Source organism: Stegostoma tigrinum, chromosome 16 (genome assembly GCF_030684315.1).
Source record: "Stegostoma tigrinum isolate sSteTig4 chromosome 16, sSteTig4.hap1, whole genome shotgun sequence".
NCBI lineage: Eukaryota > Metazoa > Chordata > Chondrichthyes > Orectolobiformes > Stegostomatidae > Stegostoma > Stegostoma tigrinum.
In genome coordinates this window covers 35,877,064-35,902,309 of record NC_081369.1, presented here as the reverse complement: position 1 = coordinate 35,902,309, position 25,246 = coordinate 35,877,064, and the positions used below count along the sequence as shown (strand labels likewise).

Below are 25,246 nucleotides of genomic sequence, written 5' to 3'. Positions count from 1 at the left end.
CTCCTGTGATGCTGTTTGGCCTGCTCTGTTCATCCAGCTGCACACTTGGTTATCTCGGATTATCCAGCATCTGCAGTTCCTACTGTCTCTTAAAACTGCAACCCCCGGTTATTGATCACTCTACTTTTGGGAAGGTTGTTTTGTTGTCTACAGAGTACATGCCCGTCAGAACTTTATATACCTCAATAGATTTCCTCGCCACCCACCTTCCCCCAAGTGCCTTTTTACTCTAAAGAAAACAACACAACCTATTCATAGCTGAATTGTTTTTGCACACTAGTGCAATCATATCCTGCCTATAGTATCGCAACTAGAACTGCATGCAGTACTCCGGCCATGGCCCAACTTGGAGAAGGCAAGAGAATAGGACTGAGAAGCATAATAGCCACGATTGAATGGTGGAGCAAACTCAGTTAGCCAAATGGGTTAATTTTGCATGCTATATCTTATGGTCTTGTAATCAATACCTTGAGTAATAAAGTTAAGTATCCTATATGCCATGTGATCATCTGCTTTTGCTGCCTTCAGGGATCTCTTGACATGCACACCAAGGACACTGACATTTTCTGTATTTCCTAGGCTCTTGCAATTCAATGTGTATTCCCTTGTTAATTAGATTTTGCTAGGATGCATCCCTTCACACTTTAAAGGATGAATTCAGTTTGCTACTATTCAGCCCATCTGACAAGCCAGTTCTAAAGCTTTCCTTCTTGTACTTTACCAAACTGTCAATTTTTTTTGTATCATCGGCAAACTAACTGATCATGTCTCTTATCTTCATGTCTAGATCTTTAACATACACAACAAACACCAAGGGACCCAGCGTTTCAACTCTGTGGCACACCACAGGACAGAGTCTTCTGGTCACAAAAACAGCCTTTGACTACCACGCTTTGCTTCCAGCTACTGTCAATTTTGGATCCAATTTTCCAACTGCTCTCGAACCCACAAGCTCTTAGCTTCTTAACCAGTCTGCCATGCAAGACCTTGTCTCCATCAACTTCAGTTAGGCTTTGACCAGATCAACTGCTCACTACCCTTATCTGCACGCCTAGTCAATTCCTCTATTCAGTCAAATTTCTGAACATGATCTTCCATTTACAAAACCATGTTGATTGTCCGTGAGTAACCCTTGCCTGTCCAAGTGGAGATTAATTCTGTCCTTGAGAATGTTTTCCAAATATTCCCCGACCACAGATGTTTTACCTCCCTTGAATCGTGGTATCACATTAGTTGTCCTCTGGTCTCCTGACATTATTCCTGTATCCAGAATGGATTTGAAAATTAATTCAAAGTGTATGCAATCTCCTCCCCTGGCTCCCACAGCAGTCTGCCATACTTCACATCTGGACCTGAAGATTTATGTACTTCTTTTGAGCCTGCCAAAATCACTAAAAGCTCACCCCTCTCATTGCTAATTCATTCAAGTAAATAATATCCCTGTCTCTGGTTTCTATATATACATTATCTTCTTTAGGGAAGGCGATGGCCTAGTGATATTATCACTCAATTGTTAATCCAGAGAGTCAAATAATGTTCTGGTGTCCTGGGTTCAAATCCTGCCATGGCAGATGGTGGAATTTGAATTCAGTAAATATCTGGAATGAAGAACCTAATGAAGACCATAAATCCATTGTCGATTCTTGGAAAAACGCATCTGATTCATTAATGTCCTTTGGGGGAGGAAACTGCCATCCTTACCTGGTCTGGCCTACATGTGTCTCCAGACCCATGGCAATGTGGTTGACTCTTAACTGCCCTCTGGGCAATTAGGGATGGGCAATGAATGCTGCCTGGTCAGTGATGCCCTGATCCTGTGAATGAAAAGAAAAAAAGCGAATACAGAGGCAAAGGACGACTTTAAAAGCTCAGTTGTCTTTTGTCTTCGCTGGTAGTATTGGCTTCTTTTTTAATTGTGTAATACTGATTTATAAGAAGTTAGGTTACTTAAATTATTTGTTTAATTAACTTATTCAGACATGTTAAGATACTCGCTGTTTGGACAGTAGGTCTTGATCTACCTTTTTGAGTTGTGGCAGTCCATTTGGTAAAGATACACCCACAATGCTATCGGGATGGAGATGAAGGGCGCAAAGAGCGTGAGTTCCAGGGTTTTGACTAATTGACAGCGAAGGACAGGTGATATTATTCTTCCAAGTCAGGATGGGAAGTGGCTTGGAGGGGAGCCTGCAGGTGGTGGTGGTTTTGAGTATATCCACTTCTGTTGTCCTTCTAGATGGGAGTAATTTTTGCAAGGAGCTATCTAAGAAACCTTGGTGGATATCTTGAAACCAGACCTTCTGGCCCTGAGGTGTGGATACTACCACTGCTCCACAAAAGCCCTAAATTATTTTTATTCGATCTGCTCAAATATGTTATGATGCCTGGTTCCGGTGGGAATTGAACCTGGACCTTCTGGCACACAGATCGGGGCACTACCACTGTGGTGCAAGAACTCTTAAGCTAAACGTACTTTGATTCTAAATGTTTTCTAATCAACCTGTTCAGAGATATTATACAATACATTTGAAACAGATACAGGTTGAACTCAGGCCTTCTGACCTCAGTGGTAAGGATACTACCACTGCACCACAAGAGTTCTTCAAGGATTAATCCAACAACTTTGGCCAGCAAGGAATCAACACAAGATTTTTATGTTATAATCACTGTGCTCTAACCTCCAGAACTATCTGGCTGCCACTGTACTTTCTTTCTGTCCTTAAGAAAGAAAGAAAGACATCGTCTGTGATTTATAGGTTTTTTAAAAAAGGTATATGTTGAAGCATTTATTGTTTTAGGTGTAGGCATTGTGATGACTATTGGAGTGGCAAGGTGATTGGATTGAATCCATGTACTTAATGCCTGGACCATTTCATTAAAACTTAAGATGCAATTGTTATGAATATTTTCAGGATTTCTTCTTCCGTTGAGCATCTTGTGTTGCTTTTGGTCAAAGACTGGTGTTCGAGGACTGTCTTGTGCCCTCATTTCCTTTCGGCCCAGGCCTGTTCAAGATTGCATTTTCCTTTTATTGCTACTTCTGTGAAATGGAACAAAACACGTGCAGTCAGCAAGCTGTCTACTACTACATAGCATTTTTAGGATTGATGGTAACATGGTAAGGACAATAATGATGCAGGAGTTTGGATAGTTGCAAATCAAGGGATTCCTGGCATAGGAATGGATGGCTTATACTATCAACACTGTTCATTTGCTGAATTAATTCTGCCAGGTATAAAATGTTGGATTTTGTAGTTGCTGCACAAACAGGAATCCAATGACTATCTGCCTTAACTGGCATCAGAATGGAACCTTGTCAATTTATGACTGCATAATCAACTGTTATATTACCTTTGACCAGCGAGATCACTAGAAAGTGATGTTTATGGATTGATCAAATGATTAGTGGTTTCTCATGAGATTGGCTCAACATGACAAGTGCATAACAACCAGTATTATCTCAAAAATGACTCATTTTGACAAGTTGTACTGTCACTTTGCGTCAGGCTGCTGTATTTGTTGAGCAATTGCTGAGCAGTTTAAAAGGCAACTTTTATGCCCTCGTAGAATGTAATATGCTTTGCATTTACTTCAATATAGGTCATTGTGTCCTGAGTAATTTAAATGAGCATTGCCATCTGTTTCAGGAACCTAGTGGACAGATTGAAATTCTCTAGAACTGGCAAATATTAGGCCATAATTTTTATTGTTTTGTAATGTTTAAACTTTAGCTTTACTAGAAATGAGATTTGTGTATCCAAAGAAGTTTCAATTAAAAAGAGTCACAGTTGTCTGAACTCTGAAAGAAACCTTGCAGGGCGGCATGGTGGCTCAGTGATTAGCACTGCTGCCGCACAGTGCCAGGGACCTGGGTTCGATTCCACCCTCGGGAGACTGTGTAGAGTTTGCACGTTCTCCCCGTGTCTGTGTGGGTTACCTCCTCGTGCTCCGGTCTCCTCCCACAGTCCGAAGATGTGCAGGCTAGATGGATTGGCCATGCTAAATTGCCCATAGTGTTCAGAGATGTTTAGATTAGGTGGGTTAAATGTGGGAAATACAGGGGTAGGGGGATGGGTCTGGGTGGGATGCTCTTTAGAGGGGCGGAGTGGACTTGCTGGACCGAAAAGCCTGTTTCCAAGCTGTAGGAATTCTGTGAATCTTACCTGTGTAATTTTCTCCTTTTTTTAAAAGTGATAAATAATGTGTAAATGGTGCACCAATTCTTAATCAGATGTAGATTTCAGAATCTTGAGAATTTATAATCCTGTCCTGCCAGTTAGATATTATTTTATCACTCTCTAGCCCATTTTGGAAGTGCAGATAACTGTTTCGATTACTGTTAAATCATTTTTCCTCCAGTGTCTTTAAAAGACTATTGGTTTGTGCATGGGGCAAAAAGACATTTCATTTTATAGCAATGCTGTTTGCTTTATATGAGGCTTTTAAATTTTTTGATCCATCAATTAATTTCCTGAAGTAAAGAAAAATGAAATTTTAGCAAGCCTGTGTTATAAAACAGGCTTTTTGATCCTTATGTCTGGCATCTACTAGAATGCTTCATGTCTCAATGATATATAATCCATAACTTGCATCTCAGCTCTTGAAAATGTCCTTTCTTACTGTCATTGTCTCTCTAAATTTGTTAAGCACATTATTTTATTTTTCAACTTTTGTGCATTCATTGTACTGCAGTATTTAATATCACAGGGTTCAATCACACAACTTTGCCATTTTCACTGTTAGTTTGAACCTTAGGAATCTGAGCCTCAAGTTGATCACTCGGACACATTCTGATATGTTATTAATCTCTCCTTTCATAGAGAAACATGAAACGCAATGCCAGCAGGAGTTGCTTGGGAAAGAAGAGTAGTCTGGGTGTACGAGAGAAAGAATGGCTCAAAGGAGATGTAAGAAGGGGATGTATATATATCCATGGAAAGGAAATGATGTCATCGAATGCTGCTACTTCCACCTCTTCCCAGGGCGCATTACTATCATCATTATCATGCTCTTCTGCATCATCATCTGGCCCAGACCTGCAGCTGGTACTCTGCAGTACTGAAACCACTACAATAGAGCTATGTACACAGGATAAGGATGACCTCTACTTGCAACTCCATGGTGATCTCATCAGGTAGGGAATCCCAAACTCAATATTTCTGTAGGGAGATTGCTGACTTTTATAGTTTAAATATTAAATGCTGGCAGTTTTTTCGAAGGAGTTCATTCATGACGTTTGGTTAATTGAAGTCTCATATAAAAATAAGTGTAAGTAGAAAAGATTTTGTGAGGGGATGAAGGAAGAGCAGTGGGCGGAATAAAAATTAAACAATGAGATACATTTGTGGCAAACAAAGCTTTAACCGCATAAGTGTTTAAATTTAAAAGTGTTTTCTTATTGTCTGAAACATTAGATTGGTACTTCCAAATAACTTAAGATGGCAGACTTCATGTCCGTGGTACGATTCTTCTGGACGTTGATGAAAACCACTTCCTTTGATGTGTTATTCCCTTTGGAGGTAGCTGCACAGCTTCCTTTGAATTATTGCAATACAGATAGAGCAGCCAATGGCAGAAATGCTGTGCATGTTTTCAAAATGGCAGGGTTAGTTTTCTCTTCCAACTGGACTATGTAATTGCGGCAGTATGCTTTCCCATGTTGCCTACTATTAAATAAATAACTCAAAATGTAGCAAACAAACTTAAAATTATCACCAAAATTTAGCCATCTAATTGATATTGTGTGGTGGTGCAATTGGGAATTGAAATTGGGTATTGTCTTTGGATAAAGTTGGTTTGTAGGATATGTAATAATTGAGCTGTAGTTGACAGTTCTCAATAATTCCTCATCTTAAGGTCCTTCTTTCTTATAATATTGTACAAGCAACAGGATAACTACAATGAGATATTGTCAAGGAACCCTTGGTAACTTGGAGTACATCATCTACAAGATGCACTGTAGTAACTGTAAGACTTTATCAGTACTACCTCCCAAACCTGCACACACTACCAGTTTAAAAAAAAACAAGGGTAACGGATACATAGAAATACAGTATTCACCAAATTCCCCTCCAAGTTACGCAGCATTTTAATTTTGAAAAATATCAGTGTTCCTTCATCACATTTGAATTAAAATCCTGCAAATGCCTGCTTACTACCACTGTGAGGTGAACACCAGTGTTGACTGGTTAGGCTGGCTACCCCATTCCTGTGCTGTATATCCTGTTAGTCTCCACTGCATGGTGTATACTGATTCAAAGATGCAGCTCCCCACCATTTATGGGCGTTTAGGGATGGGTAATAATGCTGCCTTGGCAGGAATGCATTCTTCTTATGAATTAATATATTTCGTGAAAAGATTATGATTACCCATTTGAGTCACGTTGATTGAAGATCATTCATCCAAGGCAGCGGGAGGACTATTCACTCTTCAGGTAGTGCCATTTGGATATTTTTCATGTCCATCCAAGAGTGCAGAAAGAACCAGTTGTTCGTCCAAAAATCAATTCTTTTAGTGGAACAGGAATTCTTCCAACACTCAGGAACAAAAACAAAGTTGCTGAAGAAGCTCAGCAGGTCTGGCAGCATCTGTAGAGTTCGTTTCGGGTCTGGTGACCCTTCCTCCGAACTCTTCCAACACTCAGTTGCAAATGATCATTGTCAATTGCAATGTTTAAAAGCTTCTTTTTACTTATGCTGAACATACTGTGGACAAAGTATAAACCATACATATAGAAGACGACTCAGTGCTGTGCAGAGTTTGTTCCAGCCATCTGTGTTGCAACTAGAAAACAATATTTGCTGCTCGTGCGGAGAGTTATAGAGTCATACGGCATGAAAACAGATCCTTTGGTCCAATCAGACCATGCCAAACACAGTCCCAAACTAAACTAGTTCCACCTTCCTGTTCCTGGCCCATATCCCTCAATAACTTATAAAAAGCAAAAGAACTACGGATGCTGTAATTCAGGAACATGAGGTGGTGTTCTTCCATAGCTTGTGCTTACCTTCGCTGGGAGACTGCAGCAAGCCTGAGACAGAGCTGTTGGCCAGGGAACAGGGTGGTGTGTTAAAGTGGCAGGCAGCTGGAAGCTCAGGGTCTTTTTTGCGGCTGAACATAAATGTTCTGGGAAGTAGTGACCCAGTATATGCTTCACTTCCCCAATGTAAAGGAGAACGCATTGTGAGCAACGAATACAGTAGACTAGATTCTGGCAAGTGCAGGTGACATGTAGCTTCCCCTGCAAGGTATGTTTGGGCCCCTTGGATAGTGGGGAGGGAGGAGGTAAATGGGCAGGTGTTGCACCTTTGCCATTGCAGGGGAAGGTGCTTCAGGGAGGTGGGGGGTGTTGGGAGTGAAGGAAGAGCGGACTAGGGTGCCCTGGAGGAATGGTCCCTGAAGAAGGAGGATGAGGGAGGGGAGGGGAGTATGTATCTGGACATGGCAAAAATGGCAGTTGATGATCTGTTGGATGTGGATGCTGGTGGGATGGTAGGTAACAACAGTGGGAACCATATCATTGTTGCGGGAGGGAAGAGAGGGGGGTGAGAGTGGAAGTGTGGGAGATGGGTCGGACCCGGTTAAGGGCCCTGTTAACAACTATGCTGGGGAGTCCTTGGTTGAGGAAGAAGGTAGACATTTCAGAGGCTCCCTTGTTGAAGTTATCCTCATCTAACTGTATGTGATGGAGATATAGGAACTGAGAAAATGGTTCTTACAGGAAACAGGGTGCAAGGATGTACAGTCCAGGTAGCTGTGAGAGTCATTGAGTCTTTCGTGGACATTAGCAGCCTGACCGTCCCCAGAAATGGAAACAGATATCGAAGAAGAGAAGGGAGGAGTCAGAGATAGACCAGATGAAAGTGGGAGCAGGGTAGAAAGTGAAAGCGAAATCAATGAACTTTTCTAATTTTGGACAAGAGAAGGAAGCACCACCAATGATATCATTGATGTATCAGGGAAAGAGTTGTAGGTGGGGACCGGAGTAGGACTGAAACAAGGGATGTTCCACGTCGCCCATGAAGAGACAGACATAACTCTCCTGTGTCCTCGCCCCCTACCTCACACATCAGGCCTTGTTATCACATGATCTGCCGTTACACACCAACTTGACAGTGAATAACAGTCCCCCTTAACAGCTATTCGCCCTCCTAGACAGGTTGTTATCAACTCCTTTGTCTCTCCAACTGTTCACTCTGTTTTTAGGCTCTGTCCCCACCTATCATTTACTCCTTACCCCCTGCCCTAACTGTATCTTCTGCACATAACTCGACATTTTCCTAGCTACCATCGGTTCTGAGGAAGGGTCACCAGACCTGAAATGTTAACTCTGATTTTTCTTCACATTTTCCAGCAACTTCTGTGTTTGTCCCTCCATACCTTTCCTGTTCATGTATCTATCTAAATGTCTTTTGTATGTTGTAATTATACCCGTACCCACCACTTCCTCAGGAAGCCCACTCCACACACGAACCACCCTCTGTGTTAAAAAAATTGCCTGACATCTTTTTTAAAATCTGTGTCCTCTCAACTTAAAAATGTGTCCCCAGTCTTGAAATCTCCCTCATTCGAGGAAAAAAACAACTACCATTAAGCCTGTTCATGTCTCTCATTATTTTATAAACTTCAATCAAGTCGCTGGAAATTTAGAAAAAATCTGAATCAATTTTGAGACAAAAGAATTCGGGGAAATTTCTTTCTGCCTCAACTAAGCCTAGAAAGTAATGGTGGAAAAGAGTTAGATCACAGAAAGCTGCATCTAAATTTTATATGAAACAGCCTCTTGTCGAAATTGAAGTTCCTTTTGGAACCTCTGTTGGTGAATCTGCTTATTCTGGAAGTCATTGACTCTCTGTAAAGAGCTTTTCCAACCGCTAAAAAAGTTTTTTTATATATCTTTTCATTTTCCTAATTTATCTAGCTGTTTTAGTCTCCATCATTTTTGAATAACATAGCTTTCCCTGAAGACTATATTTTTCAGGAAATAAGGACTGAGTTCTCTGAATCTGTGAAGATAACTAAGGATTTTATACCATCTATTACTCTCTTGGCTGTCTTCTGAACTCTTACCAGTAACCCCCAAAAGGTGGGGGTACTGAGGTTGGACGTTATTTTATAAATGGAACCAAACTAAAATTTTGTTTTAATGCTTTTTGCTTTATGATGGATCATTCCAAAACTTTTTTTTTACTGCAGTGCTTTCATTACTGCTTTTTGATACTGAGATTTTTTGAGATTCGTGCTTTGGAACGTTATGATCTGTTACAACTGGCATTTTTCTTGTCGTAAAGTAGCAATCTAACTTTTTTTTCTTCTGTGCAGTATAGGGTACTGATGGAGGTTCTTTAGATTGGATAATAACAAAATGTAACTCCATTGTTCAAAAAGGGAGAGAGACAGAAAGCAAGAAGCTAGAAGTAAGGTAGCTTACCATTGTTGGAAGGCGTTAGAAGCTTTTATGAAAGACATTGTATAAGAGCAGTTTGGAAAAATTTAAAGTAATCAGGCAGAGTCAACATGGTTTTGTTAAAGGAAAATTATATTTAATAAAATCTGTTGTAGTTCTTTGAGGAAGAAACATGCTATGGATGAAGGGGTGAATACGTTGTACTTAAATATCCAGAAACCATTTGATAAGGTGCCACATTAACAGTTATTGCAGAAAATAAAATCTTGTGGTTCAGAGGGTTTGTGCATTGGTAAGGGTAGAGGTTTGACTAACTAATAGGAAACAGTTGGCTTAAATGGTTCATTTTCTGGTTGGCAAGATGTGACAAGCATGCACGACAGGGTTAAGTGCTGGAACCTCATCTTTTTACCTTGTATATAGAAGACTTAGATGAGGGATCCTGAAAGGTATAATTGCAGAATCTGCTGATGACTTAAAATAGGTAGAAATTGTGAAAAGGAAGAAGGAGGCTACAACATGATAGTTTTACATCTGGCAAATGCTGCATAATGTAGTTGAATGTGAAATTAGCTGGAAGAATAATAATAAATCTAAATGGTGAGAGCTTGCAGAGAGACCTGTCTGCTGGTGTATGAATTCTATAAAGTTCGTATGCAAGTACAGCAAGTAATTAGGAAAGCAAATACATGTTTATTGTGAGATGAATTGTTTACAAAACTAGAAGGGTTTTGCTTCAATTATATAGGGGTATTGGTGAGACCACATCTAGAGTACTACACACAGTACTGGTCATCTTATTTAAGGAAAGTTGATGTAAATGCATTTGAAATAGTTCAGAGAAAGTTTCCTAGACTAATACCTAAAATGGACTGGTCCCCTCATGAGATAACACAGTGTGGGGCTGGATGAACACAGCAGGCCAAGCAGCATCTTAGGAGCACAAAAGCTGATGTTTCGGGCCTAGACCCCTCATCAGAAAAGGGGGATGGGGAGAGGATTCTGAAATAAATGGGGGGGGGGGGGGGGGGGGCGGACTGAAGATGGATAGAGGAGAGGATAGGTGGAGAGGAGAGGTGGGGTGGTAGGGAGGGGATAGGTCAGTCCAGGGAAGATGGACAGGTCAAGGAGGCAGGATAAGTAGTAGGTAGGAAATGGAGGTGCAGCTTGAGGTGGGAGGAAGGGATGGGTGAGAAGAAGAACAGGTTAGGGAAGCGGAGACAGGCTGGGCTGGTTTTGGGATGCAGTGGGGGAAGGGGAGATTTTGAACCTGGTGAAATTAACATTGATACCATTGGGCTGCAGCGTTCCCAAGCGGAATATGAGTTGCTGTTCCTGCAACCTACAGGTGGCATCGTTATGGCACTGCAGGAGGCCCAGGATGGACATGTCGTTTAAGGAATGGGAGGGGGAGTTGAAATGATTGACGCCTGGGAGGTGCATTTGTTTACTGCGAACCGAGCGTAGGTGTTCTGCAAAGCGGTCCCCAAGCCTCCGCTTGGTTTCCCCAATGTAGAGGAAGCCACACTGGGTACAGCGGATGCAGTATACCGCATTGGCGGATATGCAGGTGAACATCCACATCAAGCAGTCTATCCATCTTCAGTCCGCCTCTCTTCCATCCCCCCTTATTTATTTCAGAATCCTCTCTCCATCTCCCTTTTCTGACGAAGGGTCTAGGCCTGAAATGCCAGCTTTTGGGCTCCTAAGATGCTGCTTGGCCTGCTGTGTTCATCCAGCCCCAAACTTTGTTATCTTGAATTCTCCAGCATCTGCAGTTCCCATTATCTCTGGTCCTCTCATGAGGAAAGGTTGGATAGTCGAGGCTTTTATCTGGTGGAGTTTAGAGTGAGACATACTGGATTGAAACACATTAAATCCTGAAGGCAGTTGATAGGGTGTATATGGAAAGGATGCTGCTTCTTGTGGGATTATCTATAATTATGGTCACCCATTTAAGATGAGGTGAAGTATTTTCTCCTGAGAGTAGTAAATCTTTGGATTCCTCATGAGGCAATAGAAGCAATGTCTTTGAATATTTAAGCAGAATTAGGTTATTTATGAGCAAGGAGTGAAAGGTTATGAGAGGTAGGCAGGAATGTGGAGTAATCAGATCAGTCATGATCTTATGGAATGACAGGTTTGCTTGACAAAGGGGTTGAGTGGCCTACTGCTGTTCTTAATTTCTTTATTCATATGATTTGTGTTAATTGAATTCAGTCTTGTGCAAGGTGAAAGATTTTGCCACTTTGTAACTGGGACTATTAATGCTGGTTAGGCTAAATTAATTAGAACCCACCATAATTTTATGATATTTATTTTCCCAAACTGCATTAATAGACAGCCTGTTCAAAAGTTGGGAGGTAGCTGTCATTGATGTAAATTATTAGTTGTTTCTTGAAATCATAGTAACTTTCTTTTTCCCTTTTTTATTTCAAAAATAAACTTTATTCATAAAAATACTCTTTGTATGTACATTGTCACAAAAGCAGTTTGCATATCAAGTTAATAAACAAAACATTGAAATTTGAGTGTATCCAAAATCCCAAAGACCCCTCTCACACATACAGTAGCAATATTTACATATAGTTGAGGCACTAGGAGGGTCTGGATGATGTTCAGCATTCTGCATTTCTAACTAGAATCGGGGTTCCTGTTCCTCGCACAATAGCTTTGTCTGTCGTCTCTCATCTAGGTTAACAACTTAACCAGTCCTAACATTCCTGACCTACTACAAATGTTGACTAATTCTGCTTAGATTTTTATTATCTATTTGTTTGTGACCTGCTTTCTCGTCTTATCTTATTTTTAACAACTCTCAAGGTTATTTTGTTTATCATTTTTCACCCTTATCCTTTGTTCGCCGTCCTCAAGGTTCATTTGCTTATTACCATTTCGGTGGAATCTAGTCTGTTAGTTCAAAGGTACTACTTATCTGTCTTTACGCTTTTGACAGTGATTCATTGAATGCAGAGTTCATACACTCTAGTAGTTCACAACTTTGGTAAGGCAGTTGTTTTAGGGAAACAATACCACATTTGGTGACATAAGCCAGAAGTGCAGTGCCAATATTCTATCTTGTAGCAACAATTCAGCTAACAAGTGTAATTTTGGCTGGAATCACTAGATAAAAGCAGGAATATAAGTTTCAATTTTTTTTTAAGAATGAGCAAGTAATATTGTTTATTTGTAGCTTAGACTCATATGTACGGATTGCTTTACTGTCTAGCTATCTGCTGTGTTCCATGAAGTTTTTTTCTTGAATGTTCTTTTGTGCCCTTCTGTGGTATACTTACTCCACTTACTGCTTGAATGAAAATTTCTCAATGACTTTTCTGCTTCTTACTGTTTTATTTTACAAGTTATGTTTACTTCATTGTCCCATATTTATTTTGCACTTCTTCATGCTAAATGACACTAGTTTCTTTTGATTCAGTTATGATCTTTATGATATATAGAAACTCATCGCTTTTGTCTCCAAATATAATAATCTAAGGTGGGGATTTTGCTGATTACACTTGCATTGAAATTTATTCGGTTGAAAATGCCAAGCTCAAAGACTGACTCACAAGCAGCTCTGTTTCTCCCCAGTCTGTAAGAAATTCATGTTAATTATTCAATGCCTTTTTTTAAAAAGTAAAAGACCAGTTTTCTGCTCTGTGACTTCCTAATGTGTGACTCTACAATAGCCATTAATTTTGAATTATTTTTGATAATTGAGCAAATTATATAAAATTAATTTAAGCAATGTTTTTGAAGACTATTAGGTCCTCCACCATGTCATCTTTTCTATAATCTTGTTGACTACGTGCTTTAAACAAATTAAGCTTTCTGGACGTCAAGATAGGTTTTAGGTTTTCCCTGTAATATGTTAATCCAGCTGGTATTTAGATGATTCTATTTTTGCTGTCTTCTAATTTTGAGAATTCCCACAGATCTAATGAAAGCATTGTTTTATTATATGATAAATTTTAGTCTCTATCTCCTTTTTTAATTTTTTTGTATGGAATGTGATATTTGTGTTGAACTGAGTGGCTTTCTAGGACATTTCAAAGGACAGTTAAGAGTCCACCACATTGCTGTGGGTTTGGAGTTGCATGCAGCCAAATCGGGTAAAGAGGGCAGATTTTCTTATTTCAAGGATATTAGTCAACCATCGCTGAGATCGGTTTTAAATAAATTCTAAATTTCATCAGCTGCCATGGTGGGCTCTGAACCAGGGTCGCCAGAGGATTAGCCTGGGTTTCTGTTATTATATTACCTCCATACCATTCTCTTCCCCATGAAATTTCCCTGGTTCTGATACATGTTCTGATTTTTCTTTCGTTGCAGTTGTACTGTGTTGTTCTTTTACATACTGTCTTGTTCCTTCTCTGTTATCAATGGAAAGTAAGTGCATTGGATACTTTTTCACTTTGTGCTGTGATGTCACTTGGTTGAGCTTTTTTGTTCTTGGATTATAAGTTTTAAACTGTCACATACTGTTCACTAATAGTTCTTTTCACCATAGCAAGTGCATTTGTGATGTCTGAAGTTTTTATGTTATTAATCAGATATTAAGTTGCTGCATATAGCCTTACATAGGCAAAGACTTGCACAGCAAGGAAACTTCGAATGCAGTTTAACTTGTAAGACATATCTGTATGCAGCTATGAACTGGAGATGATCTAGCCTTTTGAATAGGTTTATGAATTGTAAGATCAGGAGCAGAATACTGTTACTTTTAACTTCAATGTTAGATCAGAGATTTTCTGTCACAAGTGTAGAAAGGCTGAATAGCTTTCCCATGGCAATCTGCTATAATCATCTGGTAGTCCAAAGTATTGGTGCACTGTAAAATACATTGACAGAAATGGATTCCAGGGACGCTGCCTCTGATTGCTGCTGTGATCAATGTATGTTGCCCCTCATTTAACCACTTATTGCTAACCACTTGGAAAGCAATCAAACATTAGTTGTGAATAATTAAAACAGGGTAAAAGGGAGTAATTGACAGAGGATCGGTAATAATGGGCATCAGTTGTTTAACTGCAATTTAAACTACCTGCCTGAAATCTTTTATGACTGTCCAGATTTGGTATTTGAAGATTGGGATACGTGGACTATTGCTGTTCTTGGATGTGTTTTATTAAATATTTTTAAAATGACTTCTGCAGTGGATCTAGCTAGAAAATTAGCTGTCTCCACTTAACCAGTGGAATAAAATTGAATTGAATATATTTTTGTGATACCTATTACTACCATCTATTCTGATAATTGAGGTTCCATCAAACTCTTCATAGTAAGTTGAGCTTTGAAGGGACTTTTCCAATCAATATTTGTAACTGAAATATGGCAAGGATTGTGTTTGGTTGTCAGAATTTTGACCAGGTATTGCAGGATGTAAAAGCTTGTCTTAGCTAGGTCTGCTGCCAGAGGTCTGTCTCAAATCATATTGGGTGATTTCACAAGTCCATGACTGAGTGGAATGTCATTACAGAAAATGAAACCCAGTGAGGGCATTTAATAGGGGTAGGGTGGACGGTTTTTCCCCCATTATTCTCCCTTGAGATTGTTACTAATTTTAGGATTTAATTCGGTTAATACCAAGTTCCATCTGATGTGTATTTCCCGAATTGCCATATTTCATCATTGAGCTTGAACATTATCTAATCAAGCATCCAACCATGGTAAATGGAGGTAGCATTAGTGAACTTTAAATTCTCAAAGAGGTCACACATTAGGAGTTGGGGAACATTTTGCTGGTGCAGTTTTCTACTATTCAAAATAATTGTTTTTACTTTTAGTTACAGTTCTTTTCCGCACTGTTGCCTATGACCTGGTATAAAGATGATCTTGCCAATTTGTTCACATTGTGTCTTCCATTTTCTTTTGTATTGTTGATTGCTGCCTTTGTTTTGCGTACACTGCTGGGAAGGTTTGCTTTCCTAGGGATATTCTTTTTAGTGCTTCTGATATTTGTTCTTGTAGTGTATGTTTATCTGCAAATTTAATTCCTCTCAAAGCTAGAAATCTGTTTATACTTGATACTTTGTTACAGTCCAAAATCTTAAATCTCCCTATCTGCGCTCGCATTTCAAAATGGAATTTCTGCATTAAATTCCATTATGTGTTGTATTACAAGGTACTATTACTTAGTCTTTCAAAATTTGACTCTGCTTCATAAGCTATCAATAGATGATCCTTTTGATAAATTTTATCCATGAAATTTAACAAATTATCCAAACCTTCAGCCATCTTATCATAAGAGTTCAATTTTTTTGAAAAAAACCTTTGCTTATGTATGGTGTGAAAGTGCTAAGGCAATATCTTGTGTCCTCTTTGGTAAAGAAGTAACCAGCAAGTTCGTATTATAATATAATTCTTCTATTGGTCATAAAGCTCATTTTCTGAAAATGAAATGTTACATTTTGACCCAACCATTCTCCACTACCAGTGTTGTGCTTCAAAGGATAACTGTATTTAACAGATTTCAAGTATGTACCTTTATGCGAGAACTTCATTTCAGACAGCTATTTACTAAAGATTGAATAATGCATGTGTGTACTGTATATACTCAGACACCCTGCAAGCGTGTAATTCTGCAACTCTGCTCTTTAGCTGTGTGGTCAATTTATGTTACAGTCTGTAATTCCATATTCTTTTAAATCTCTGAAACTACAGTTAATATAAAAGCAGTGGTATGCTTTTGAGACTTTATAAAGCACTAGTTAGGCACCATTTAGAATACTGTGTCCAATTTTGGGACCCACACCTTAGGAAGGACATATTGGCACTGGATTGTCTCCCGCGGAGATTCGCACAGATGATCCCTGGAATGGTAGGCCTAACATACGATGATCGGCTGAGGATCCTGGGATTGTATTCATCAAAGTTTAGAAGGTTGAGGGGAGATCTAATAGAAACATACAAGATAATGCATGGCTTAGAAAAGGTGGACGCTGGGAGGTTGTTTCTGTTAGGCATGGAGACTAGGACCCGTGGGCCCAGTCTTAGAATTAGAGGGGGTAATTTTAAAACCGGAGTGAGGAGACATTTCTTCAGTCAGAGAGTGGTAGGCCTGTGGAATTCATTGCCATGAAGCGCAGTGGAGGCTGGGACGTTAAATGTCTTCAAGGTAGAGATTGATAATTTCTTGATCTCGCAAGGAATTAAGGGCTATGGGGAGAGTGCGGGTAAGTAGAGTTGAAATGCCCATCAGCCATGATTAAATGGCGAAGTGGACTTGATGGACTAAATGGCCTTACTTCCACTCCTGTGTCTTATGGTCTTAATATTGAGAATTTGCTAATTGCAAAATCTTTGACCCAAGTTTGAAACCTGTCACTTGCACAAATCTTTGCAACCTTCCAAATAGACTGTCCTGCACGTGGAATAACTTTTAGTGGTTTTTCTACCTTAACAGCAATATAGCTTGGATGTATTTAACAAGGACTAGAATGCAGGTTGATACATTTTATTGGCTTGTAAATGTTGCAGTGTTATACACTTGTAATCCCTGCACCAGTCTTATGGTTGATTTTATTTTTTACTTTCGACCATTGGTCTGTTATGATTGTTTAATTTGTTAAAATTTACTGTTGGTGATGTGGTTCAAATCCCACCACGGCGGATGGCGGAATTTGAATTCAATAAATATCTAGAATTGAGAGTCTAATGAAGACCGTGAAACCGTTGTTGATTGTTGGAAAAACCCATCTGGTTCTCAAATGTCCTTTTAGGGAAGGAAACTGCCATCCTTACTTGGTCTGACTTACATGTGACTCCAGATCCACAGCAATGTGGTTGACTCTTAACTGCCCTCTGGGCAATTAGGGCTGAACAATAAATGCTACCTAATCAGTGATGCCCCATATCCCGTGAATAAATAAAGAAAAGAAACAGCTTTGGCTGAGATTTTTGTTTTGGTGCATGTCAGACTTGTCAGTGGTATACCGTTTTAAATTTATCATTTGCCAAGGTGATTGCAGAGGAAGAATACAATTTAGCCTATATTAATACCTTTTAAGATCCTGAACTTCCTCCATTACAATAACAGAAGTTTTTCAATCTTTCTCTGGTTTTACTACCACTATGTTTGTAAGCCTGTTTTATGCTTTGAGAGTCTGTGAAGATAAACTTTGTGATATCAGCCCTAAACTAGTTTGCACTTGCAACTGTTGTCATTTACTTTTTTGATTTAAATTGATTCTGCACTGTTTACTGATATTCGTACGTTTATGATCGTTCCTTTCAAATCTGAAAAGCCAATTTGTCCATCCTTTGCTTAGCTCACTCCCATGCTTGCCAAATCATCCTTCGAGGGTTTTAGTGGATTGTGTTTTTTTTTCCCCTGGAGACCATAACTGCACAGACATCACAGGATATGGTTTGATGAGTGATATTTACTGAGTTGTATTCTGCTGTTCTGGCTAGAATGATTGAATGTGAGGAAGGTCATGATACAAGTCAGGAAAGCGTGAGAGGTAAGTTGAATAAGTGAGCTTGAAAATGAAATTTTAATGCTGTGAAGTTATGCTTTTCATGAAAAAAATTAGAAGGTAACATAAAATTAAGAATAGAATTCCAAAGGTTCCGGTGAAACTAAGGGACCAGGGGTATATGTGCAAAAATCATTGAACATGGCAGTGCAGGTTGGGAATAAGATGAAAAGATTCAATAATTTTGGAAAAAACGAAACAGGCAGTCCCTGGTTGTGAATGGATTCCAATCTGGAGTCTGTTTGCAAGTTGATTTCTGCATAAGTCTGAGCATAATACAGAACAATATAAAGGAGCTGTGCATAAGTACAGAAAATCTTTGAATGTCGAGTCTTTAAAATTATATTTGTAAACATGAGCGTTTGTAAATTGGACATTTGTAAATTTGCATGATTATTTGAGTAGAAAAATGATGCTGGACTCTAGGGAAAAGACAAGAGAGTGTGCCTATCTGAGTTACTGTTTGAGAGAGCAGAGGCACAAATAGAATACTTTAACCATGCTATGACTGTCTGCCACTATTGTTTTCTAGGTCATATTTTCATTTTTGTAGCTCTTATAATTCTCTTGATACTGTTTTTTGACTGTCTTGTTTATAGGAGAATGAATCCTGATGAGCGACCTCTGCAAATTCTTCACGATTATCTAATTGGATTGGGTTTCCAGGATCCAGTGCGGATACAAGAGGAAGGAGCCATGGCTGATCTGAGTTGCATGATCAGATACTTTCATGGTAGGATTTCATGAGCGGTTTGTGAAGGATTTAGGAGCAAGAGACCTAATTAAAGCTTTTACTGTTTCAAATCTGGAAAAACTCTTTGGAAGGGCAATCATTTTAGTTATGTGCAATAAATTATTGAACTATTGTAATTCAACCAACGTGGTAGTAGAGCATAACAAGATGTGGAGCTGGATGAACAAAGCAGGCCAAGCAGCATCCTGATGTTTCAGGACTGGAACCCTCTTCAGAAATTGGGGTGGGGGAAGTGGACTCTGTAATAAATAGAGAGAGGCAGAGGTGATGATAGAAAGTAGATAGAGGAGCAGATAGGTGGACAGAAGACAGACAGGTCAAGGAGGTGGGGATGAAGCCAGCCCAGGTGAGTGTAGGCTGGGTGTTGGTCATTGGGAGGAGTGGGTAGGTGGGAGGGAAGATGGACATGTCAAGGAGATGGGGATGAGGCTAGTCAGTAGGAAGTGAGGGTGGGGTTTGGTCAGCGAGGTGGGAGGAGCAGATCAAGGGGAGAAAAGACAGACAGCTCAAGGAGGCATGGACGAGATGGGCTGGTCTTGGGATGAGGTCAGGGATGGGGAGATTTTGAAGCTTGTAAAGTCCACATTGAGACCATTGGGCTGCAGGATTCCCAAGCAGAATATGATGTGCCATTCCTCCAGCCTTCAGGTGGCATCATTATGGCACTGGAGGAGACTCAGGATGGACATGTCGTCGTGGGAGTGGGAGGGGGAGTTGAAGTGGTTCGCAACTGGGAGGTGTTGTCGTTTGTCAAGAACCAGGCATAGGTGCTCCACATAGTGGCCTTCGAGCCTCCGCTTGGTTTCCCCGACGTAGAGGAGGCCACATCGGGAACAGTGAATACTGTATATCGCATTAGCAGATGTGCAGGGGAACATCTGTTTAATATAGAAGTTTTCTTGGGGCCTGGTTTTGGGGGTGAGGGGTGGAGGTGTAGGGGCAGGTGTAGCACCTCCTGTGGTTGCAGGGAAAAGTGCTGGGGATGGTGGGACTAGTGGGGAGTATGGAGTTGACGATCGAGTCGCGGAGAGAGCAGTCCCTCCGGAAGGCAGATAAAGGTGGGAGAGAAATATATTCTCGGTAGTGGGGTCAGATTGCAAGTGGCGGAAGTGGTGGAGAATGATGCGTTGAATCCGGAGTTGAACGGATGATATGTGAGGACAAGGGGAATTCTGTCTTAGTTGTTATTGCGGGGAGGGGGTGTGAGGACTGAGATGCGTGAAACGTGAGAGATGTGGTCGAGGGTGTTTACACCTGCCGTGGAGGGGAATTTGCAGTCCTTTTAAAACGAGGCCATCTGGGATGTCTAGACGTGGAATACCTCATCTTGGGAGCATATGCGGCAGAGGCGAAGGAAGTGGGAATAGGGGATAGCATTCTTAGAAGAATGTCGGTGAAAGGAGGTGTATTCTAGGTAGCTGTGGGAGTCAGTGGGCTTGAAATAGTTATCAGTTTCTAGGTGGTTACCAGAGATGGAGACACAGAAGTCCAGGAAGGAGAGAGAAGTATCAGAGATGGCCTAGGTGAACTTAAGGTTGGAGTGGAAGGTATTACTAAAGTGGATGAGCTGTCTGAGCTCCTTGTGGGAGCACGAGGTGGCACAAATATAGTTGTCGATGTAATGGAGGAAGAGGGTGGGGGGTGGTGCCAGTGTAGCCACAGAAGAGGGACTGTTCCACGTTTCCTACAAAGAGGCAGACATAGCTTGGACTCATGCGGGTCGTTATGGCCGCCCCTTTTGTCTGTCGGAAGTGGGAGGAGTTGAAGGAGAAGTAGGAAAGGGTAAGGATAAGCTTGGTTAGGCAAATAAGGGGGTCAGTGGAGGGGGACTGGTTGGGCCTGAGGTGGAGGAAGGACTGGAGGGTTTTTAAGCCATCTGCATGGGGAATGCAAGCATATAGGAACTAGACGCCCATGGTGAAGATGAAGTGTTGAGAGCCGGGAATCTGAAGTTTTGGAGGAAGTGGAGGGTGAGGGTGGTGTCACGGACATAGGTGCACCAAGGGAGGCACAGTTGTGATATGGTGCACTGACTTCTACGTTGCCGAGGCCAGGCGGCAATTTTCTGACACCACCTCCTACCGCCCCTTTGATTGTGATCCCCCCCTGACCACCAAAATATCATCTCCCAGACCATCCATAATGTCATCACCTCGGGTGACCTCCCACCCACAGGCTCCAACCTCATGTTTCCCAAACCCATACTGTTTCTATCTTCTTCCCAAAATCCATAAACCCGACTGCCCTGGTCGACCCATCGTCTTCGCCTGCTCCTGCCCCAATGAGCTTATCTCCAACTTACCTCAACTCCATTTTCTCCCCTCTGGTCCCGGAACTCCCCTCCTATATCCGTGACACCACCCACGGCCCTCTACCTCCTCCAAAACTTCCGATTCCCTGGCCCTCAACGCCACCTCTTCACCGTGGAATTCCAGTCCCTATATACTTGCATTCCCCATGCAGATGGCTTAAAAGCCCTCCGCTGCTTCCACTTCTGCAGACTTGACCAATCCCCCTCCACTGACACTCTTATCCACCTAACCGAACTTGTCCTTGCCCTTAACTACTACTCATTCAACTCCTCCCACTACTTACAGACAAAAAGGGTGGCCTTGGGTACCCGCATGTGCCCAAGCTATGCCTGCCTTTTTGTAGGATACGTGGAACAGTCCCTCTTGCACAGCAACATTGGCACCATCCCCCACCTCTTACTCCGTTACATCGATGACTGTATTTGCATTGCCTTGTGCTCCCATGAGGAGCTCGAACAGTTCATTCACTTGACCTGCCTGTCTTTTCTTCCACCTATTTGCTCCTCCCTCATCACTGACCAACCTCCACCCCCACTTCCTACCTATTAGCCTCATCCCTGCCTCCTTGACCTGTCCACCTTCTCTCCACCGATCTGCTCCTCTATCCACCTTCCATTATTGCCTCTCCCCCTCTATTTGTTTCAGAGCCCCCTTTCCCTCCCCCCATTTCTGAAGAAGGGTCCTGACCAGAAACGTCAGCTTTCCTGCTCCTCTGATGCTGCCTGGCCTGCTGTGTTCATCTAGCTCCACACCTTGTTATCTCAGCCTCCAGCATCAGCAGTTCTTACTATCTCTGTGATAGTAGAGCAAATGGTTCTCAATCATGAATTTGGACCGTTAGTCCCTATATTTTCAGTCACTACAGACTACTTGGCTGTTCAGTTTGTGTTTTATCACTATGTCAGACTCAGTAGTCTTAAAGGGTGACACGCTGCTCTTTGAGAGATAGAATTGGACAACTGTCTCTTATTAAAAAAAATTCTTGTCAGTCGATCATTAAATGACATTGAAACTTGAAGTTTTCTGAAGTTATTTTCTTAGAAATTTCTGAAGAAAGGTCCTGACCTGAAATGTCACCTTTCCTGCTCTGATGGTGCCTGGCCTGCTGTGTTCCTGCAGCTCCATGCTGTTATCTTTAACTCCAGCTTTGGCAGTTCTTACTATCTCTCATGCTGAAAAGTTTATTAATTCACTGTCTCTCATTAATGTTTATTCTAGTTTCTGTACTGTATGCATTTGACCTCAAGTTCACAGCAGCCTACAGGATAATATAATTCGTAATTTTACAAGCATTATATATGGCAAGGTTTCCACTTCCAAGGTCTGTCCAAATTTGTATCACGTTACAGCACTTGAACTGCATTTAGCCCAAATATTATAAAAATGCACCGACAACTTTTTGGAAATGTACTTGAAGCTGATCAGTAATTATTTTGTAATTGGAATCTTGACGTTATTGGTATTGACAGTTCTGTAGCGTGTTGCTCACTTTAGACGAGGTGAAAATTGATTACGTGTTGGCACGTTTCTCCTTTTCCCTGCCTACGATATGGACATTTGTAAACCTATTTGATTTGCTAGTAGTTTTGTTATAATGGGTTTCTTTTTCTCTTTGAGTACTGTTATTCTAAAAACTCTGTTCTGTTACTTCCTCAAGTTCATAGATTCTTGAATTTGTTGATATTGGATCTAAAATGATAGAGTCAGTATTCAAGTTAGTAGAAAGAGCAATGAAACGTGTGCTGAATATATTGTTATGCAAGTTGCTTAATGTTTGTTTGAAAAAAATTTAAGTAGGAATTATTTGTTAGTGTAAGAATTTGGGCAGGAAAAAAAATTAAAAGTTCCTGCACCATCACCAATGGTAAGACTGGTTGATCAGAAATGTACTTATTGGTGTTGCATCTTCATTGGAAACAATGAAAATGTACCATAATAAAAGAGATTGAGTGGATGAGCATTCCAACTCCATTTTAAAGTCAAACTGTTCTGTGCACCTCTGACTTGTCTTTTTTAACTCCACCCTAAAAGCTTTCAACTAAGACATTATTAATGAGTACTTAATTGAATCAAGATGAAAACTGTTCTCCTTGTAATGGGAATGCTATAGTTTGCTTGGCAATTTTTGGATTTTTCTTCTAACTGCAATATGGTGACCTATGCTGGAAAATTTACAAGTGGCTGGGAATCAAATATATGGGCAGAAGGCATGATTTGGGAGTTATCAGATCAGCCACAATCTAATTGGTGGAGCGGACTGAATGGTCTAATTTTGTTATTTCAGCTTCTCGTCTATGATCTTGTGGCAGGTGAGGATAGGATTTTGGCTTCCATATCTTCAATGATCGAATAGTGTGAACCATTCAACATCGTTAAAAGAAATTGAGTTGAATGTTGTTTGTCTGTGGAATGAGTTCTGTACTTTCAGGAGAACTGAGGAAAATTGCTGAGGAGGAAAGGTTTCCAATAATCAACATATGAAAGATTTCACGTTGATACATCTTATAACTCTAAATAATATCCCAAACCAACAGTCAGGCCATGCAATTGTTAGGTTGCATTTAAAGATATTTATCTGCCTTAAAACAGAATTGTATGCTAAATTTGCAAACGATTAGTTATTTTAGTAAATCTGATTTCTAAGGAATCGTTATTTTGTATTCGTGAAAAATTTAGTTTCTGCAATTTTTGACTCTCATTTTAAAAAATACAGCAATTAAAATATTCACGTAGTGTCACAGAACCGTGATGGAGTTCGGATGACGTGCAATTTGAAGCATGAGTATTTTAACCAATTATTATTTATGATTATTGTTTTGAAAACATTTTTTGCTATTGCTGTGTATTTTCCTGTTATTAAAAGAGTGCATTATTTGGAATGAGCATTTCCATGCTCAGAATGCAAACTTGAAGATTCGCTGCCAGAAAGGGTGGTAGAAGCAGGAGCCCGCAAAGTTTTTTTTTAAATTAGAACAGATTTACCAGGATATTGCTGGAAATGGAGGATTTGAGGTATAAAAATAGACTGGAAAAGTTGGGACTTTTTTCACCGGAGTGTAGGAGATTGAGGGTTGACCTTATTGAAGTTTATAAAATCATGAGGGGTATAGATAAGGTGAATGGCAGGTGTCTTTTCCCAAGGTGGGGGAATTCAAAAGTAATAGAATTTTCAGTTTATAATATGAATACTACAATCATCTTATATCTGTTGAAATAACTACACAGTATCCCAAAGTCTTTTAAAATTCAGTCTTTTAAAGTACCTTTTGAGAAATGGTCATTGTTGCAACGTTGGGATACATGACTACCAATTTTCCAAGGAATGGACCCACTGTAATGAACCAGTAAACAATAGTTATTTTAGCCAAATGGTGAAACCTGTGTTACAATGGATATTTTGTTAATAATTTAACATTGGAAAACCTGGATTGTTCCCACTACTTTGCTCCTAATTTTAGTTACCATGTTTTGAATTTTTCCAGATACCTGTGGTGTTAGCACTCATACTGCTTTACGAAAACTGTGTTTAATTTGCAAATGTAGGATCCTCAGAAACTACTTTTCATTGAAGTTGTGGATGCGTTGGCTAGCACACAGTGCTATAAAGTAGAATGGCTTGCATTGAGGGAGGTGGTGCCCAAATTCTTGAACATGATATTGGGTGTCCTGGAAGAGAAGGGATGTCCTATAGCCACTTTCTTTGCTTCATTGTCATAGAGGTCTATAGCACAGAAAAAGACCCCTCAGCCCATTTGAGACTGCACCTAACTATTCTAATCCCATTTTCCAGCGTTTGGTCCATAGCCTTGTATGCTTTGGCATTGCAAGTACACATGTAGATACTTCATAAATGTTATGAGGATTTGTCTCTGCCACCCTTGCAAATAGCGAGTTTTGGATTCCCACCACCCTCTGCGTAGGGGAAAGAACTGTACCTGCGTCCACCACTTTCTCTGGCAGTTCATTACATAGAAGAACCACCGTGTGAATGGAAGTTGCCCCTCGTGCCTTTTTAAAATTTCTTCTCTCACCTCAAAAATATGCCCTCCAGTTTTGAACTTGCCCACCTTAGGGAAAAGACATTCACCTCCATCTAAACCTCCTGTCCTTTACCTTAAACCTATGTCCCCTAGTCATTGATCCTTCCACTAAGTCAAAAAATCTCCTTTTAGCCGAGCCTATCTTTGCCCCTCAATTTTATACATCTCATGTCCTCCTCACATTCTTCATCTAGACCTAAAGTCCTACAAAAGATGCTTATAACCATTTTTTCTGGTGACTCCACAAAAGTAT

The 25,246-nt window shown here is 40.4% G+C and overlaps 1 protein-coding gene across 2 annotated transcripts in view; it reads left to right on the top strand.

Annotated features, from left to right (window-relative positions):
- The window catches only part of LOC125459870 (PH domain leucine-rich repeat-containing protein phosphatase 2-like), a 126,626-nt gene that overhangs the window by 1,615 nt on the left and 99,765 nt on the right, over positions 1-25,246 (top strand). For both annotated transcript variants that reach the window (XM_048546836.2, XM_048546835.2), the window contains exons 2-3: positions 4,821-5,134; positions 18,487-18,620. In XM_048546836.2, coding sequence (XP_048402793.2) covers positions 4,821-5,134; positions 18,487-18,620 — 448 coding nt within the window. The remainder of the gene's footprint in view (positions 1-4,820; positions 5,135-18,486; positions 18,621-25,246) is intronic.